This window comes from Scyliorhinus torazame, chromosome 8 (assembly GCF_047496885.1).
Source record: "Scyliorhinus torazame isolate Kashiwa2021f chromosome 8, sScyTor2.1, whole genome shotgun sequence".
Classification (NCBI taxonomy): Eukaryota; Metazoa; Chordata; class Chondrichthyes; order Carcharhiniformes; family Scyliorhinidae; genus Scyliorhinus; species Scyliorhinus torazame.
In genome coordinates, this window is record NC_092714.1 from 107,870,393 (window position 1) to 107,889,985 (window position 19,593).

The following is a 19,593-nucleotide window of genomic DNA, read 5'->3' on the forward strand; positions in this document are numbered from 1 at the left end:
CATTCGTGCACTTCAAACTTTATCAATACTCTGAATCTTGTTACCTTTTCTTGTCTTGGTCAATGAATGTGACATGCGCCGATACTGAAATTGGGCGGACTGAAGAGAAGATAATGAAGCATGTTATACTTTTGATGGTCTCACTCTGAAGCGGCAAAGACGAGCCTTCGGGGAATTGACAAGACAAAGGCTTAATCCAAGTCCCATCTTCAGTTTCCACTTCTGGGGTTTCAGTTTTAAGTGTGCAGTCACTGGAACCAAATCAACTTTTAAAATTTTGCAATACTAAAGGATTCTACAGGCAATAAATCATAGAATGATAGAATCCCAACAGTGCAGAAGGAAGCTATTTGGCCCATCAAGTCTGCACTGAACATCTGGAAGATCATTCCACCCAGGCACACTCCCTTGCCCTAAACCAATAACCCCTTAACCTAACCTACATATCTTTGGACACTAAGGGGCAATTTAGAATGGCCAATCCATCTAACCTGCATATCTTTGGACTGCAGGAGAAAACTGGAGCATCTGGAGGAAACCCATGCAGACACGGGGAGAATGTGCAAACTCCACACAGGCAATCATCCAGGGTTGGAATTAATTCCGGGTCCCTGGTGCTGTGAGGCAGCAGTGCTAACCACTGTGTCATCGTGCCGCCCTTACCATGGGTTTAGGTAAATAATTGTTTTCCTTTAAGATGTAACTCACTAAGTTCTTCAACATTTCTAAATAAATTATTTCAGCAGGCAAGCTACAGCAAGTTGTCTTACAACTTTACAGCTAAGCAGAATGAACAATAAATTCAATGCTAAACTTGTTTATCTGTATTTAAAAGTACTCAAATGGCTGAAAAATGCTTGGGAAAATCTAATGCTCATGAAATGTGAGTCTTTCCTTATATAAAATCATATCTGATAACCTTAGAATAGAGAGAGGCTTACTGAGGATATTTTCCTCAACTTCACCATAATTGTTCAATTGTCCATCTGCTGCCTTTGCCTTCCAGATGGTAGCAGTTGTGTGTTTGGAAGGAGCTGCCTATGGAGACATGGTGAGTTCCTGCAGTGAATCCTATAGATAGCATACACGGCTCCCACTATGCATTGATAGTGGGGGCAGCGAATGTTTGTGGAAGCAGTGTCAATTAAGTGGGCGGTTTTATCCTGGATAGTGCTGAGCTTGAGTGTTGTTGGATCTGCACTCATCCAGGCAAGTTGATAGTATGCCATCACACTCCCGACTTGTGCTTTGCAAATGGTGAACATGCTTTGGGGAGAAAGTAGGTGAGTTACTCGTTGCAGAATTCCTAACCTCTGACCTGCTCTTGTAGCCACAATATGTATATGACTAGTCCAGTTCAATTTCTGGTCAATGGTAACCATCCCCCCCCCCACCCCACCCCCACCCCCCCACCCCCCCACTACCCCCAGGATGCTGATAATGTGGGATTCAGTGATGGTAATGGCATTGAATGTCAAGGGCTGATGGTTAGATTCTCTGCTGTTGGAGATGGTCATTGGCTGGCACTTGTGTTACTCGACTCCTCAACGACTCTCCCTCGGACTGATCTGTTCCCTGTAAGAACACTATTCACGACGTCCTATGCTGCACTTGCTCGTGCATTTGCTTTGTTTGGGCCTTGTTCTGCACTGTAACCAATCACTATTTGTTGATGTGCCATTTGTCAATGTACTCTGTCGATTATTCGTTTTGTCTACTATGTATGTACTGCATACGTGCTCTTGGCCGCAGAAAAATACTTTTAATTGTACTTCAGTACATGTGACAATAAATCACTCAATGTTACTTGCCACTTGTCAGCTCAAGCCGGGATATTGTCTGGGTCTTGCTGCATTTGGACATGGACTGCTTCAGTACTTGAGGAGTCAGGAATGGTGCTGTACGCAATCATCAGCGAATATCCCCACGTTTCACCATATGATGGAACGATGGTCATTGGTTAAGCAGCTGAAGATGTTTGGGCCGAGGACACTATGCTGGGAACTCCTGCAGTGATTTCCTGGAGCCGAGATGATTGAGCTCCCAACAACCACAGCCATCTTCCTTTGTGCCAGGTACAACTCCAACTATGATTCTCATAGACTCCAGTTTTGCTAGGGCTCCTTTGAGGCCACACTTGGTCAAATGTAGAGATGGGCAGTCACTCTCACCTCTGGCCTTCAGCTCTTTTGTCAATGTTTGAACCAAGGCTGTAGTGAGGTCATGAGCTGAGTGACCCTGGCAGACCCTAATCTGAGCATCAAGTGCCGCTTCATAGCACTGTTGAATGTCAAGTTAATGATGATGGTAAACAATGCAGCAGTAATTGGCCGGGTGGGATTTTTTCTGCCTTTTGTGCACAGGGTACAACTGGACAACTTTCCACATTGCTAGTTGGATGCCACTCTTGTAGCTGTATGGAAACATCTTGACTCAGGGCATGGCAAGTTATGGCGCACACATCTCCAGTACTGTTGCAGAATATTAGCAAGGCCCATGGCCGTTGCAGTATCCAGTGCCTTCAACCTCTGCTAGATATCACATGGAATGAATCAAATTGGGTGAAGACTGGCATCTGTAATGCTGGGGACATCCGAAAGAGGTCAAGATGGATCATCCACCTGGTACTTCTGGCCAAAGATTGATGCAAATGGTTGAGCCTCGCCTTTTGCAATGATGTGCTGGGATTCCCCCATCATTGAGGCGAGGGAATATTTGTGGAGCCGTCTCCTCCAGTGAGCTCTTTAATTGTCCACCCACTGGGAGAGGGTGGCGAAGTGATGGGGAAGGAGAGGGGAATCTTAACAATGGAAGAAAATGATCAGGAGAGAGGAGTCACTCAGCGGCCAACAAGTCTGCAACATTACTCTGGAGCTATAAAAAGCAATCCCGCACCCCATCATTTCACATTCAGTTTTTTAAACCCATCTGTTTGGTGGCAGCCTGCAGCGGCACCTTTAAGAGCTGCCCTGATCTGGCAGTCAGAAGCACATAAACCATACTTTTCTGAATCCAGCCAGGTCAGGACAGCTCAATTTTGCATACGGGGTCTCTTTAGGCTCTCTGTTCACAGGACATAGTTCCTTCTCTACGTTTCAGACATGAGCCTCTTTTTCTGCCTTCAACAATATGGGAGGTGTCACACTTCTAATTTATAATGAGCAGGAAGGATAAAACTGAATTCTTCGATATCCATTTTGCACCGGAAAGCAGCAGTGGCATCATCGACTCTGTGGGTCCACATGCAATGGTTTAGGAGTTTGACTATAAAAGCCTCTCACGTCATTGCACATGGCAAGTCTAGATAAAATTGTACATGAACGATATTATACATAATACTCATTTCTTGCATTAGTCCTGCTTATATTGTTAAATCATAATTTATATACGTTAACATTTATAAATTGTCAACATCACACGGTCACATTTTCGCCATCAGCATTTTAATATCACATTTTGCTGACAGGGTCAAAGTAAAATAGCAAATTAAAGAAAAGTGGCTGCACAAATCAAAACAACCAAAGGCTTATGAAAACAACAAACCCTGAATGATTAGTCAGGAAACCTACCAGTAAAATAAATGCCTGAGTCAGGGGATATGCTGTTTTAGAACAATAAGAGCATTACACTATAGAGAGCAAAACATTAGAGCTACCGATTTATGCTGACTCAATAAGTCAATTTCTGCATTTATTACTGATAGTCTAGGATTTTTACTAATGCTTTAACGATCCAATTCCACCATCGATGCATTATTCTGGATAAATGATTGTATTCCTTCATCTATTATGTATTCAATGTTTATCCCATATCTTTTTTAAATCTGATAGTACAAAAAATGTAAAAGGTAGATATTAGAGACTGCGATTTACTCACTGGCCTTAAATGTCTAGTTACACTCAGTATGTGCTCAAACAAAGTTAGTTTTGCTGATGTGGAATTGTGCCCAATCGTGAGAAACTGGCTTCATAGCCTGATGAGGGGTGCAAACAGAAGCTTAATCATCCCAGAGATGAGGTTGATGGAAAGTCACAAATTCTTATCTACATTTCTGTATGGGAGTGCAGCCTTACTTCAATCCTCATCGGGACACCAAGAGACCAATTCTCAGAATAACAAAAACAACCATCACCATTTACTGAAATGGAAGGAGAGGAGATGCCTTTAAGAAGGCACTCCCCAGATCATTATCAGATAAAAACATAGCACAGAGTGCTCTAAAGATGGTGAGAGGAGAGGAAGCCTGGAAATACCAATGTGGGGCAGCATGCCAATTTCAGGGTACCAATCCAATAGAGACAATAACCAACAGTGTGGGAGAGGGGTAGGACAGGAACTCCACTCTCTTGTCAATTGCAGCCAAGCTCATTAATGTGCTATTTTTAAAAGATAGGCTTGCAGACCATGAAGATACAAACAAACAAGAGCTTTATTGGAAAGGTGTTTACACTACAGGCTGTTAAGATAGACTTCCCATTTGCTCAGGCAAACAGCCGATGATGTCATCAATATGTCATGTGATTGGGCTCTGAAAGTGACCTTGTTCCAACTAGGAACAAACATGAATACACAACACTTCACATTTGAAGTTCCTGCAATGAAACACAATATAATGTTAACAATCAAAATTTATAATATGAGCAATTAATAAATTCAACAGTTAATAAGTTAGACGTTGATCTCTGTGTGATTGTGGGCGAATATCAGAGGTCTGCTTTTTCATATTGACTGCAACCTCTCGTGTTTTTGGTTTTGTTTCAACGTCGTCTGTAGTTGTCTCAACAGGAGTTGGCAAGGTTTTCGGAGGTTGACTCAGTGTTGAAGTGTCCTCAACAAGGATACTCTCTTCCATAGTTGTTTCTGGTATTGCCAGATTCTCGGGACTGTCTCGTTCGTCACTTGGCACTGTTTGTTGTGGACTCTCGGGTGACTCTGTCTCTGGCAAACTAGTTTCAGTTGCTAAAGTTGATCAGCGTGTTTCCACAACACTAAATCCTCCCAAGTTTGAACGGAGTAGGAGACACATCCCATCTGGGCTAAGACAATGGCAGATATCCACTTCTCAATGGTGGTATAATTCCTTCCAGATACTTCCTGACATTTCTGAAAAACACGGCAATTAGCCCTGTTCTCACATCGCAAAATCTGACTATGCTGCTTCCTCTCCACAATTTCTCTTGTCTTAGGCAGCTTCAGCAAATCAAATGCTCTGTGTAACTGACATTTTACCAGAATAATGCTGGAGAACTTTGGGTTCTCAAATGCGTTGTATTCCTGTACATCATCAGGAATTGGCTTAGTCTTTCACACAATGATCCTTGCTCACGAGTTACCTTCAATGAATGCTTCATTGTCTGAACAAAACTTTCAACCAGCTCATTTGGGGCAGGAGGATAAGGAAGAGATGCTCTTTTAGGCAATTTGTCAATTCTTGCGAAATGAACAGTGGCACAAGTAGTTGTAGTTGACAAGTTGTTCAGATAACCATACTTGCAAAAACCTCACCCAGTCTTGTCATTGTTCACTCTGAGGACGTAGTCGTCATAATGGCGGCTTTCGGGCATTTTGAGAGCACATCTACGTCTACAACGAAAAACATTTGTCCTTCAAATGGTCCAGCATAATCTGCATGAACTCTTTGCCATGGCCCTTCCCGCCATTCCCATGGGTGTAACGGTGCTAGTGGGGGTAGGTTTTGAACGTTTGCACAAGCTGTACTTATGCCAGCCTTCTCCTCAATTGGCCACAAAAAATAGCTTCTGCCTATCTCGTTCATCCTTAATATACCACAATGACCTTCATTCCCAACTAGGGAAGGGGCGGTACTGGACCTGGTATTGGGGAATGAGCCCGGCCAGGTGGTAGATGTTTCAGTAGGGGAGCATTTCGGGAACAGTGACCACAATTCAGTAAGTTTTAAAGTACTGGTGGACAAGGATAAGAGTGGTCCTAGGATGAATGTGCTAAATTGGGGGAAGGCTAATTATAACAATATTAGGCGGGAACTGAAGAACATAGATTGGGGGCGGATGTTTGAGGGCAAATCAACATCTGACATGTGGGAGGCTTTCAAGTGGCAGTTGAAAGGAATTCAGGACCGGCATGTTCCTGTGAGGAAGAAGGATAAATACGGCAATTTTCGGGAACCTTGGATGACGAGAGATATTGTAGGCCTCGTCAAAAAGAAAAAGGAGGCATTTGTCAGGGCTAAAAGGCTGGGAACAGACGAAGCCTGCGTGGAATATAAGGAAAGTAGGAAGGAACTTAAGCAAGGAGTCAGGAGGGCTAGAAGGGGTCACGAAAAGTCATTGGCAAATAGGGTTAAGGAAAATCCCAAGGCTTTTTACACGTACATTAAAAGCAAGAGGGTAGCCAGGGAAAGGGTTGGCCCACTGAAGGATAGGCAAGGGAATCTATGTATGGAGCCAGAGGAAATGGGCGAGGTACTAAATGAATACTTTGCATCAGTATTCACCAAAGAGAAGAAATTGGTAGATGTTGAGTCTGGAGAAGGGTGTGTAGATAGCCTGGGTCACATTGTGATCCAAAAAGACGAGGTGTTAGGTGTCTTAAAAAATATTAAGGTAGATAAGTCTCCGGGGCCTGATGGGATCTACCCCAGAATACTGAAGGAGGCTGGAGAGGAAATTGCTGAGGCCTTGACAGAAATCTTTGGATCCTCGCTGTCTTCAGGGGATGTCCCGGAGGACTGGAGAATAGCCAATGTTGTTCCTCTGTTTAAGAAGGGTAGCAAGGATAATCCCGGGAACTACAGGCCGGTGAGCCTTACTTCAGTGGTAGGGAAATTACTGGAGAGAATTCTTCGAGACAGGATCTACTCCCATTTGGAAGCAAATGGACGTATTAGTGAGAGGCAGCACGGTTTTGTGAAGGGGAGGTCGTGTCTCACTAACTTGATAGAGTTTTTCGAGGAGGTCACTAAGATGATTGATGCAGGTAGGGCAGTGGATGTTGTCTATATGGACTTCAGTAAGGCCTTTGACAAGGTCCCTCATGGTAGACTAGTACAAAAGGTGAAGTCACACGGGATCAGGGGTGAGCTGGCAAGGTGGATACAGAACTGGCTAGGCCATAGAAGGCAGAGAGTAGCAATGGAAGGATGCTTTTCTCATTGGAGGGCTGTGACCAGTGGTGTTCCACAGGGATCAGTGCTGGGACCTTTGCTCTTTGTAGTATATATAAATGATTTGGAGGAAAATGTAACTGGTCTGATTAGTAAGTTTGCAGACGACACAAAGGTTGGTGGAATTGCGGATAGCGATGAGGACTGTCGGAGGATACAGCAGGATTTAGATTGTTTGGAGACTTGGGCGGAGAGATGGCAGATGGAGTTTAATCCGGGCAAATGTGAGGTAATGCATTTTGGAAGGTCTAATGCAGGTAGGGAATATACAGTGAATGGTAGAACCCTCAAGAGTATTGAAAGTCAAAGAGATCTAGGAGTACAGGTCCACAGGTCATTGAAAGGGGCAACACAGGTGGAGAAGGTAGTCAAGAAGGCATACGGCATGCTTGCCTTCATTGGCCGGGGCATTGAGTATAAGAATTGGCAAGTCATGTTGCAGCTGTATAGAACCTTAGTTAGGCCACACTTGGACTATAGTGTTCAATTCTGGTCGCCACACTACCAGAAGGATGTGGAGGCTTTAGAGAGGGTGCAGAAGAGATTTACCAGAATGTTGCCTGGTATGGAGGGCATTAGCTATGAGGAGCGGTTGAATAAACTCGGTTTGTTCTCACTGGAACGAAGGAGGTTGAGGGGAGACCTGATAGAGGTATACAAAATTATGAGGGGCATAGACAGAGTGGATAGTCAGAGGCTTTTCCCCAGGGTAGAGGGGTCAATTACTAGGGAGCATAGGTTTAAGGTGAGAGGGGCAAGGTTTAGAGTAGATGTACGAGGCAAGTTTTTTACGCAGAGGGTAGTGGGTGTCTGGAACTCGCTACCGGAGGAGGTGGTGGAAGCAGGAACGATAGTGACATTTAAGGGGCATCTTGACAAATACATGAATAGGATGGGAATAGAGGGATACGGACCCAGGAAGTGTAGAAGATTGTAGTTTAGTCGGGCAGCATGGTCGGCACGGGCTTGGAGGGCCGAAGGGCCTGTTCCTTTGCTGTACATTTCTTTGTTCTTTGTTCTTTGTTGTTCTTTGTTCATGAAGTTGGTTCAGGGCACACATCCTTAACAATGGCAGAATGATGCCTCTTATTCTCCAGAGACAACATCCAGCCTGTGTGGTAGTTCGAGTCTTCAAGTAAGATATGGCTTCAGCTCCGGGTTTGCTCCCACAGTCTTGCCACAAAGTACCGCGGGTGGGATTCTCCATCAGCCAACACCAAAATCGGGAAACACGGTTGGTCGGAGAATCGGTTCCGACGCAGAAATCGCAGCGGGCGCCGATTTAACGCAGTCACAATTCTCCATTGCCTTGACAGTTGCGCAATGCGTTCCAGGGCGCACGGACAGTAAACGCTATATGCATATAATTAGTAGGCCTGATCCACTATTCTCCGGGGCCTCCACGATTCTCCTCCTCCAACAGGCCTAGTTCCAGACGCCACAGTTCACTTATGCTTTTAAATATCGTGAAACCAGCGTCATGGTGGATGAGGGAGAGAGAGTGGAGGTATGATACAGAGAGGCGTGACTGCGGGCTGCCGGGTCGGACACTGGCCGGGCTGGCTGGGGGGTGGGGCCTGCCAGGGCCAGTGAGAGAGGGGTGAAGGGGGAACAGGCCGTGTGGCCGGGTTGACCCCTCACGGGACAGGGGCAGCTTCCTGCGCACCCCACTGACCAGCCACTATCATTGGCCCCTGGTTCTGCAGTGACACTGGCTGTATGGGTGCCCTCAGCCCACCACCCACGCCCCCTAGTTCCCACCCCTCCCTCCACCATACCCCCCACCACCCAACGGGCTGCCACCTGCCGGCAGGGCATCAGACAGCCCACCGAGGGCAATGCTCACTGTGGCCCCTACAGGGGCACCGGGTGGGAGCTATGGAGTGTGCCACTGGCAAGGGCAGCAGCAGCCGATGGTACCCTGGCAACAAGGACAGGCGCCAGGGCCAGAGGTCCCCACGGTGCCATGCCAGCGGTGCAGAGATGTGGGGGGCATGTGATGCAAAGCCCACAGTGCCAACTGGGCCACCATGTAGCCTGTTGGACCTGGGGGTACCCACCATGCTAACATGTCAGCCTTTCACCCCCTGCAAACAATAGATATTGGAATTCAACCAGCAATGGTGGCCTTCCTGCTAATCGGCACAGCCCTGGGGGATGTCCTGCGACTGTGCGAGCTGATGCTGATCGAGCAGGAGGATGCTGCAGCAACGGAGCCTGTCTCAGAGGAACAGGAGGCAGCCGCCCAAGATGAGGACACAGAAATTGAGAATGTTAGACATTCCAATGTATGCAGCCCAGGGGATGGGTAGCTGGTGGCCTCAGCAGCCAAGGCACCCGGCCGATAGCTGGTATGATGCCGGCGTGTGGTGCAGGGTGGAGGTTCAGCTGTCCTCCGGGTGGGAGAGGGGTGGGTAGGGTTACGGACTTATGGGACGGGGGCTAGTGCACAGTGTTGCCTACTCACCCTGGCCGTCCTGAGTAGGTTGTGCAGTTTATTACAGCACTGCTGGCCAGCCCGTTTGGTGTTGCTGGTGGCGCTGACTGCCTCTGCCACCTGCGCCTAGGCACGACGAATGGCAGGGGGTGGCTGCCTCCTTCCCGGGCTGGGGTACAGGGTGGCCCGCCTCTCCTCCACTGCATCCAGCAGGGTCTCCAGCTCGGCATCCGTCAATCGTGGGGACCCACGTCTTGCTGCCATCTTGTTGGCTGGGATTTCATAGAATTTACAGTGCAGAAGGAGGCCATTCGGCCCATCGAGTCTGCACCGGCTCTTGGAAAGAGCACCCTACCCAAGGTGAACACCTCCACCCTATCCCCATAACCCAGTAACCCCACCCAACACTAAGGGCAATTTTGGACACTAAGGGCAATTTATCACAACCAATCCACCTAACCTGCACATCTTTGGACTGTGGGAGGAAACCGGAGCACCCGGAGGAAACCCACGCACACACGGGGAGGACGTGCAGACTCCGCACAGACAGTGACCCAAGCCGGAATCGAACCTGCGACCCTGGAGCTGTGAAGCAATTGTGCTATCCACAATGCTACCGTGCTGCCCCCCGTGTGTGGGGAGTGAAGTGCATATATGCAGCTGCAGCGTGTCAGCCTCCTGAGTGTCAGTTGTGAACCCGGCAAATCCCGCACTGTGTCTCATTGGAATTGATTGTGTTCCACGTGGCGCCGGTGCTAACCCTTTAACAGTCGCTGAATCGGTCCAGGTACGGCGCCAGTTTTGCTGTCGTGGAAGTCCACGAATCCTGTGCCGGCATCAGCACTTAGTCTCAGAAAGAGAATCCAGCCCCATGTCCATAGCTTCTGACAGTAGTAAATTATTTCTGGTATACGTCTTAACTTGTGCTGCAGTTACAGGAATGCTGTGCACATCTTTGAAATTCAAAATATTACCGCTCGTTACGTAAAAGTCGAGTTCATCAGTGTTTCCATGGAGACTTGATCGATGATATTCTATTGTGTGTTTTCTGCTGACGATAGCAGTGCCAATCTCTGCATCTAGCTCACTGCGAGAGATGGTATACCCACGTATCATTGTCAGTGGCTGAATACCCGTTACAAAAGTAAATTTCCTTCCATACAGGTATTGGTAAAAACATTTACTTTTGAAAATGATGCCCGGAGCTTTCTTTTCTATCTGTACATAGTTCATTTCTACTTTGTTCAAGGACCTTGATGCAAACACTACGGGCTTTTCTGCACCATTGGGCGTTATGTGAGAAATCACTGCTCCCATAAAGTGACGCGTCGCAAGCCAGTTACAAGGGTAACTGTGGATCAAAGTGTGTCAGGACTGCTGACTTTAGTAGTGCCTCTTTCGCTTCTACGAAGGCCTTCTCGCACTGCTCCATCCATTTCCCGTTTTGACACGTTGTGTAAAGGCTTGAGAATAGTTGCCAGAGACTTCCGGTCGTGACCATGGTGTGAGTGGTCGCACACAAGGCAGCTCCTGCTTGAAGGCATAGAAAAGAGCTCTTTTTACCCAATATTGGGTCCAACTTCGACAGAAAAGTGTAGTTGAAGGTCGGCGGAGTGGTATGTCCGCTGGTTACCAAACCTGGAGCAGAAGGCGGTGAAAGAGCTGGCCAAAGAGTTGGAGGAGACCTGTGGCGCAGCAGCCAGTGGAAGGATGGCGGAGGGGGAAGGGCTTGTGCAAGTCGCAAAACCCCAGATGGCACACTTGATGCCCTTCATCAGGGAAGAGTTCTGCCAGCTGAGGAAGGAGATGCAGGAGGATTGTTCAAAGGCCATTGAAGGGGCCATGGCAACCCTGAAGGGCTCAATGGAGAGGGAGGAGAAAAGCTTAGAGACACAAGGGTCGCAGATCCAAGAGATTGAGACGGTGATGACGGATCACAGCGATCGGGTGGTGGCATTGGAGGCAGAGGTGGAGCAACAAAAAAACTGGTGCTATCGATGACGGTCGCCTCGTGCAATATTCAGGCCTACACCCCCAGCCGCGGCCCACACCTCCTACACATCGTGGACTCCGCAGACGGCCACCCCACCGGGGGCCCACCCAGTCACTCCGGCTGTGCCATGCGCCAGCCAGCCAACCCCGGGGCCCCCGATGTTACTTATGCGGGCAACAGAAACACCCCCGCCAACGCTGCCCGGCCCGCACCTCCCTTTGCAAGGCCTGCGGCAAGAAGGGGCACTTCGCTGCGGTGTGTCAGGCCCGCTCAGTCACCGCTATTGCCATGAGCCCCCCTTGCGTACGGACATTGGGCGCCGCCATCTTCACCTCCTCGGACCACGCACGGCCAGTGGGCGCCGCCATCTTCCTCTTCTCAGACCACGTGCGGCCCATGGGCGACGCCATCTTTTTCAACCCCCGCCACGTGCGGCCAGTGGGCGCCGCCATCTTGTCCACCCCAAGATCATCAGATGCCGCCATCTTGTATTCCCCACGACACATGGGCACCACGATTGTTCCAGGACACGTGCCCCCCGGGCACCCCATCGTTCGACACCAGCGACGACCAGTCACGACCCGCCTCGGTCACGATCGATCAATCTCAGCCGCACAATCTAGCCACCGCCTCGACAAGCGTGAAGATAGATGGGCACGAGACCTCTTGCCTGCTGGACTCCAGGAGCACTGAAAGCTTCATACATCCAGATACAGTAATGGCGCTGCTCCCTTGCAGTACACCCCGCCAATCAAAGAATCTCCTGGCCTCCGGATCCCACCCCGTGGCGATCCGGGGGTACTGTATAGTCACACTCACGGTCCAGGGCGTAGAATTCAGCAGCTTCTGCCTCTACGTCCTCCCCAACCTCTGCGCTGCCCTGCTACTCGGCCTGGATTTCTAGTGCAACCTCCAGAGCCTAACCTTGAAATTCGGCGGGCCCCTACCACCCCTTACTGTGTGCGGCCTCGCGACCCTAAATGTTGACCCACCTTCCCTATTCACAAACCTAACCCCGGTTTGCAAACCCGTCACCACCAGGAGTAGACGGTACTGCACCCAGGACAGGACCTTCATCAGGTCCGAGGTCCAGCGGCTGCTTCGGGAAGGCATCATCGAGGCCAGCAACTGCCCCTGGAGAGCCCAAGTGGTAGTGGTGAAAACTGGGGAGTAACACAGAATGGTCGTGGACTACAGCCAGACCATCAATAGGTACACGCAGCTCGACGCGTACCCCCACCCACGCATATCCGATATGGTCAATCAGATTGCAAAGTACCGGGTCTTGTCAACTGTAGACCGCAAATCCGCCTACCACCAGCTCCCCATCCGTAAGGCGGACCGCCCATATACTGCCTTCGAGGCAGATGGCCGCCTCTACCATTTTCTCAGGGTTCCCTTCGGCGTCACCAACGGGGTCTCGGTCTTCCAAAGGGAAATGGACTGAATGGCCGATGGGTACGGGTTGCGGGCCACCTTCCCGTACCTAGACAATGTCACCATCTGCGGCCATGATCAGCAGGACTACGATGCCAACCTTGCCAAATTTCTCCACACCACCACTCTCCTAAACCTCACCTATAACAAGGAGAAGTGTGTATTCAGGATGAACCGCTTAGCCATCCTCGGCTATGTGGTCCAGAACGGAGTTCTGGGGCCCGATACCGACCACATGCGCCCCCTCATGGAGCTCTCCCTTCCCCACTGCCCCAAGGTCCTCAAACGCTGCCTGGGGTTCCTTTCATACTACGCCCAGTGGGTCCCAAACTATGCGGACAAGGCCCGCCCACTCATCCAGTCCACCCTTTTCCCCCTGACGGCCGAGGTCAAACTAGTGTGTATACATCAACGCAAGAAGAATAAGGTGGGTGAACTTAAGGCATGGATCGATACTTGGGACTACGATGTGGTTGGCATCACGGAACCATGGATGGAAGAGGGGCAGAAATGGTTGTTGGGGGTCCCTGGTTATGGATGTTTCAATAAGATTAGGGAGGGTGGTAAAAGAGGTGGGGGGGTGGCATTGTAAATTAGAGATAGTATAACAGCTGCAGAAAGGCAGTTTGAGGAGTATCACCCTATTGAGGTAGTATGGGTTGAAGTCAGAAATAGGAAAGGAGCAGTCACCTTGTTGGGAGTTTCTATAGGCCCCCCAATAGTAGCAGAGATGTGGAGGAACAGATTGGGACACAGATTTTGGAAAGGTGCAGAAGTCACAGGGTAGTAGTCATGGGCGACTTCAACTTCCCAAACATTGAGTGGAAACTCTTTAGATCAAATAGTTTGGATGGGGTGGTGTTTGTGCAGTGTGTCCAGGAAGCTTTTCTAACACAGTATGTAGATTATCCGACCAGAGGGGAGGCCATATTCGATTTGGTACTTGGTAATAAACCAGGGCAAATGATAGATTTGTTAGTGGGGGAGCATTTTGGAGATAGTGACCACAATTCTGCGACTTTCACTTTAGTAATGGAGAGGGATAGGTGCGTGCAACAGAGCAAGGTTTACAATTGGGGGAAGGGTAAATATGATGTTGTCAGACAAGAATTGAAGTGCATAAGTTGGGAACATAGGCTGTCAGGAAAGGACACAAGTGAAATGTGGAACTTGTTCAAGGAACAGGTACTACGTGTCCTTGATATGTATGTCCCTGTCAGGCAGGGAAGAGATGATCGAGTGAGGGAACCATGGTTGACAAGAGAGGTTGAATGTCTTGTTAAGAGGAAGGAGAGTTATGTAAGGCTGAGGAAACAAGGTTCAGACAGGGTGCTGGAGGGATACAAGATAGCCAGGAGGGAACTGAAGAAAGGGATTAGGAGAGCTAAGAGAGGGCATGAAAAATCTTTGGCGGGTAGGATCAAGGAAAACCCCAAGGCCTTTTACACATATGTGAGAAATATGAGAATGACTAGAGCGAGGGTAGGTCCGATCAAGGACAGTAGCGGGAGATTATGTATTGAGTCTGAAGAGATAGGAAAGGTCTTGAACGAGTACTTTTCTTCTGTATTTACAAATGAGAGGGGCCATATTGTTGGAGAGGACAGTGTGAAACAGACTGGTAAGCTCGAGGAAATACTTGTTAGGAAGGAAGATGTGTTGGGCATTTTGAAAAACCTGAGGATAGACAAGTCCCCCTGGCCTGATGGGATATATCCAAGGATTCTATGGGAAGCAAGAGATGAAATTGCAGAGCCGTTGGCAATGATCTTTTCATCCTCACTGTCAACAAGGGTGGTACCAGGGGATTGGAGAGTGGTGGATGTCGTGTCCCTGTTCAAAAAGGGAATAGGGATAACCCTGGAAATTACAGGCCAGTTAGTCTTACTTCGGTGGTAGGCAAAGTAATGGAAAGGGTACTGAGGGATAGGATTGCTGAGCATCTGGAAAGGCACTGCTTGATTAGAGATAGTCAGCACGGATTTGTGAGGGGTAGGACTTGCCTTACAAGTCTTATTGAATTCTTTGAGGAGGTGACCAAGCATGTGGATGAAGGTAAAGCAGTGGATGTAATGTACATGGATTTTAGTAAGGCATTTGATAAGGTTCCCCATGGTAGGCTTATGCAGAAAGTAAGGAGGCAGGGGATAGTGGAAAATTTGGCCAGTTGGATAACGAACTGGCTAACCGATAGAAGTCAGCGAGTGATGGTGGATGGCTAATATTCAGCCTGGATCCCAGTTACCAGTGGCGTACCACAGGGATCAGTTCTGGGTCCTCTGCTGTTTGTGATTTTCATTATTGACTTGGATGAGGGAGTTGAAGGGTGGGTCAGTAAATTTGCAGATGATACGAAGATTGGTGGAGCTGTGGATAGTGAGGAGGGCTGTTGTCGGCTGCAAAGAGACTTAGATAGGGTGCAGAGCTGGGCTGAGAAGTGGCAGATGGAGTTTAACCCTGAAAAGTGTGAGGTTGTCCATTTTGGAAGGACAAATATGAATGCGGAATACAGGGTTAACGGTAGGGTTCTTGGCAATGTGGAGGAGCAGAGAGATCTTGGGGTCTATGTTCATACATCTTTGAAAGTTGCCACTCAAGTGGATAGAGCTGTGAAGAAGGCCTATGGTGTGCGAGCATTCATTAACAGAGGGATTGAATTTAAGAGCCATGAGGTGATGATGCAGCTGTACAAAACTTTGGTAAGGCCACATTTGGAGTACTGTGTACAGTTCTGGTCGCCTCATTTTAGGAAGGATGTGGAAGCTTTGGAAAAGGTGCAAAGGAGATTTACCAGGTTGTTGCCTGGAATGGAGAATAGGTCTTATGAGGAAAGGTTGAGGGTGCTAGGCCGTTTCTCATTAGAACGGAGAAGGATGAGGGGCGACTTGATAGAGGTTTATAAGATGATCAGGGGAATAGATAGAGTAGACAGTCAGAGACTTTTCCCCCGGGTGGAACAAACCATTACAAGGGGACATAAATTTAAGGTGAATGGTGGAAGATATAGGGGGGATGTCAGAGGTAGGTTCTTTACCCAGAGAGTAGTGGGGGCATGGAATGCACTGCCTGTGGAAGTAGTTGAGTCGGAAACATTAGGGACCTTCAAGCAGCTATTGGATAGGTGCATGGATTACGGTAGAATTATATAGTGTAGATTAATTTGTTCTTAAGGGCAGCACGGTAGCATTGTGGATAGCACAATTCCTTCACAGCTCCAGGGTCCCAGGTTCGATTCCAGCTTGGGTCACTGTCTGTGCGGAGTCTGCACATCCTCCCAGTGTGTGCGTGGGTTTCCTCCAGGTGCTCCGGTTTCCTCCCACAGTCCAAAGATGTGCAGGTTAGGTGGATTGGCCATGATAAATTGCCCTTAGTGTCCAAAATTGCTCTTAGTGTTGGGTGGGATTACTGGATTATGGGGATAGGGTGGAGGTGTTGACCTTGGGTAGGGTGCTCTTTCCAAGAGCCGGTGCAGACTCAATGGGCCGAATGGCCTCCTTCTGCACTGTAAATTCTATGATAATCTATGATTAATCAAGGACAAAGGTTTGGCACAACATCGTGGGCTGAAGGGCCTGTTCTGTGATGTATTTTTCTGTGTTCTATGTTCTATGCCTTCAACCGTATTGGAGCCGATATCGCCAAGGCCGCGATGCACGCAGTAGACGAGACGCTGCCCTTTCAATTGGAAATCGACGCATTAGACGTCGCTCTAGCCGCCGCCCTCAACCAGGCAGGCAGGCCCGTGGCATTCTTTTCACACACCCTTCATGCATCCGAAATCCGGCACTGCTCCGTCGAAAAAGAGGCCCAAGCCATCGTTGAAGCTGTGCGGCATTGGAAGCATTACCTGGCTGGCAGGGGATTCTCTCTTCTCACTGACCAACGGTCGGTCGCTTTCATGTTCAATAACACACAGCGGGGTAAGATCAAAAATGATAAAATTTTGAGGTGGAGGATCGAGCTCTCCACCTACAACTACGAGATTTTGTATCACCCCGGCAAGCTCAACGAGCCCCCAGATGCCCTATCCCAAGGTACATGTGCCAGCGCACAAGTAGACCGAATCCGGACCCTGCACGATAACCTTTGTCACCCAGGAGTCACACGGTTGTACCATTTCATAAAGGCCTGCAATCTGCCCTACTCCGTCGAGGAAGTCAGGGCAATCACCAGGGACTGCCAGGTCTGTGCGGAGTGCAAACCGCACTTCTACCAGCCGGACTGCGCGCGCCTGGTGAAGGCCTCCTGCCCCTTTGAACGCCTCAGCGTGGATTTCAAACTGCCCCTGCCCTCCACCGACCGGAACACGTATTTCCTCAGTGTGGTCGATGAATACTCCAGATTCCCCTTCGCCATCCCATGCCCCGACATGACGTCTGCCACCATCATCAAAGCCCTCAACACAATCTTCGCTCTGTTCGGCTTCCCCGCCTACATCCACAGTAACAGGGGATCCTCATTCATGAGTGATGAGCTGCGTCAGTTCCTGCTCAGCAGGGGTATCGCCTCCAGCAGGACGACCAGCTATAAACCCCAGGGAAACGGCCAGGTGGAGAGGGAGAACAGGACGGTCTGGAGGGCCGTCCAACAGGCCCTACGGTCCAGAAATCTCCCAGCCTCCCGTTGGCAGGAGGTCCTCCCCGATGCACTGCACTCCATTTGGTCACTACTATGCACTGTCACTAACGACACACCCCATGAACGTCTCTTTGCCTTCCGCAGGGTGTTGCTCCCGACTTGGCTCTCAGCTCCAGGACCCGTACTCCTCCGTTGGCACGACCGACTCCACAAGGCAGACCCGTTGGTTGAAAGGGTGCTGTTACTCCACGCTAACCCCCAGTATGCCTACGCAGCGTTCCCCGACGGCCGCCAGGATACTGTCTCCCTCAGGGACCTGGCACCAGCAGGGTACATTCACACAAACACCCCTCTGGCCTGGCTCCAACCCCCCCTCCTCCAGCGTACCCAGCAGCAACTCCCCCAGGACCATCCGTCATCCCTCTGCCCACGCCCGAGGATGAAGAGGATTTCGGCACCCTCCCGGAGTCACCGAGGACCAGGCCAACACCAGAATCGCCGCCACCACTGCGTCGCTCCCAACACCACATCAAGGCCCCGGGCCGACTAAATCTATAATTGGTTTGGGACTATCAAACCACCTTGTACTGGACTTCAGAAAGAAATATTTTTTTTTTTGCATCTGTATATTAAACTTGCTTTGTTTATAGTTCTCCACCATCCCCGCCGGACTCAATTTTAACAGGGGGTGAATGTGGTAATCACCACTGTTGTATACATTGGGTGGTGTGTGGTAAGGCCCTGTACCACAGGTGCAGGTGTAGTCCCTGCCTGCTGGCTCCGCCCAGTAGGCAGAGTATAAATATGTGTGCTCCCTATACAGCAGCCATTTTGCCAGCTGCTGTAGGAGGCCACACATCCTCGAGTAATAAAGCCTCAGTATATTCAACTCTCGTCTCTGTGCAATTGACTGTGCATCAGAGCTCTTAGGAGACCTTTGCAAGACGTTGAGTGCAAAGGTGGAGGTGCAGGAAAATAGGTTGAGAACGTAGAACCTGCGGATAGTGGGACTGTCTGAAGGAGTGGAAGGTGTGAGTGCCGCAAGGTACCTGCCAAGAATGCTGGCGGGGCTGGTGGCAGAGGGGGTGCTGGATAAGGCCCCTGAAATGGACTGAGCGCACAGTCTCTGAGGCATAAGCCCAGAGCAGGGGAGCCGCTGCGGGCGTAGTTCGTGAGACTCCATAAGTTCGTAGAGAAAGAGATCTTGCGGTGGGCCAGGGAGAAGCACAACTGTGAATGGGAGGGGAACAAGGTCTGAATATATCAGGACATTGGAGCCGAGCTGGCAAAACTGTGCAGGGTTCAACAAGGCCAAGGCGGTGCTATGTCGTTTGTTAATTACTGTTGGGTTAACAAAGGGTAGAGGGGTGAAAATGTTCTGTAGGGATGACTGTCCACATACCGCCCCATTCTGTTTTCTGGGGCTGTGTGGGTTTTATCTCTTGTTTGTTTGCTCTTTGGAGAGACGACCTGGAGATCAGGATGAGTCTTTGTTTGGGTGGTGGAGGGTAAGGTCAGCAGGGAGCCTTCTTAATGAGCAGAGGATTGGTGGGGGGAACAGTGGAAGGAGCCTTTGGACATGGACTGCCACGCAAGCAAGTAATGCTGGTGAACGGAAGTAAGGTGGGGAAGAAGGCCGAGAGAGGTGGCCGTGGGGGTCGGAGGGGGAGGGGCGGGGGGAGAGGGAGGGTGATGCTACGAGGCGAGGCGGGAGACGAGACATGGTCAGGGGCAGAGAGGGGGCCATCTGGATGGGCCAGATACAGGGTGGAATTAACAGGGCTGGAGCTAAAAGGGGAGGTTGACTGATGGTAGAGAGGAATAGAGGTGTAAGCCTTGTTGAACCCTGCACAGTTTCGCCAGCTCGGCTCCAATGTGCTTATTTCCATAGTAAAAATGGCAGGAGACTTTGGTGCTGTGTGAATATATGATGAGAACACTGAACGGTGGAGCTCATATCCTCAAAAGATTTGATTATTTTGTCCATGCGAATAAAATTGTGGC

At 49.4% G+C, this 19,593-nt stretch overlaps 1 protein-coding gene across 1 annotated transcript in view; it reads right to left on the bottom strand.

The window, feature by feature from the left end:
* LOC140428025 (cilia- and flagella-associated protein 47-like) overlaps positions 1–19,593 on the bottom strand; it is a 1,060,448-nt gene that overhangs the window by 775,427 nt on the left and 265,428 nt on the right. The window contains exon 27 of the mRNA XM_072513997.1: positions 45–251. Within this exon, the coding sequence (XP_072370098.1) occupies positions 45–251 (207 nt within the window). The remainder of the gene's footprint in view (positions 1–44; positions 252–19,593) is intronic.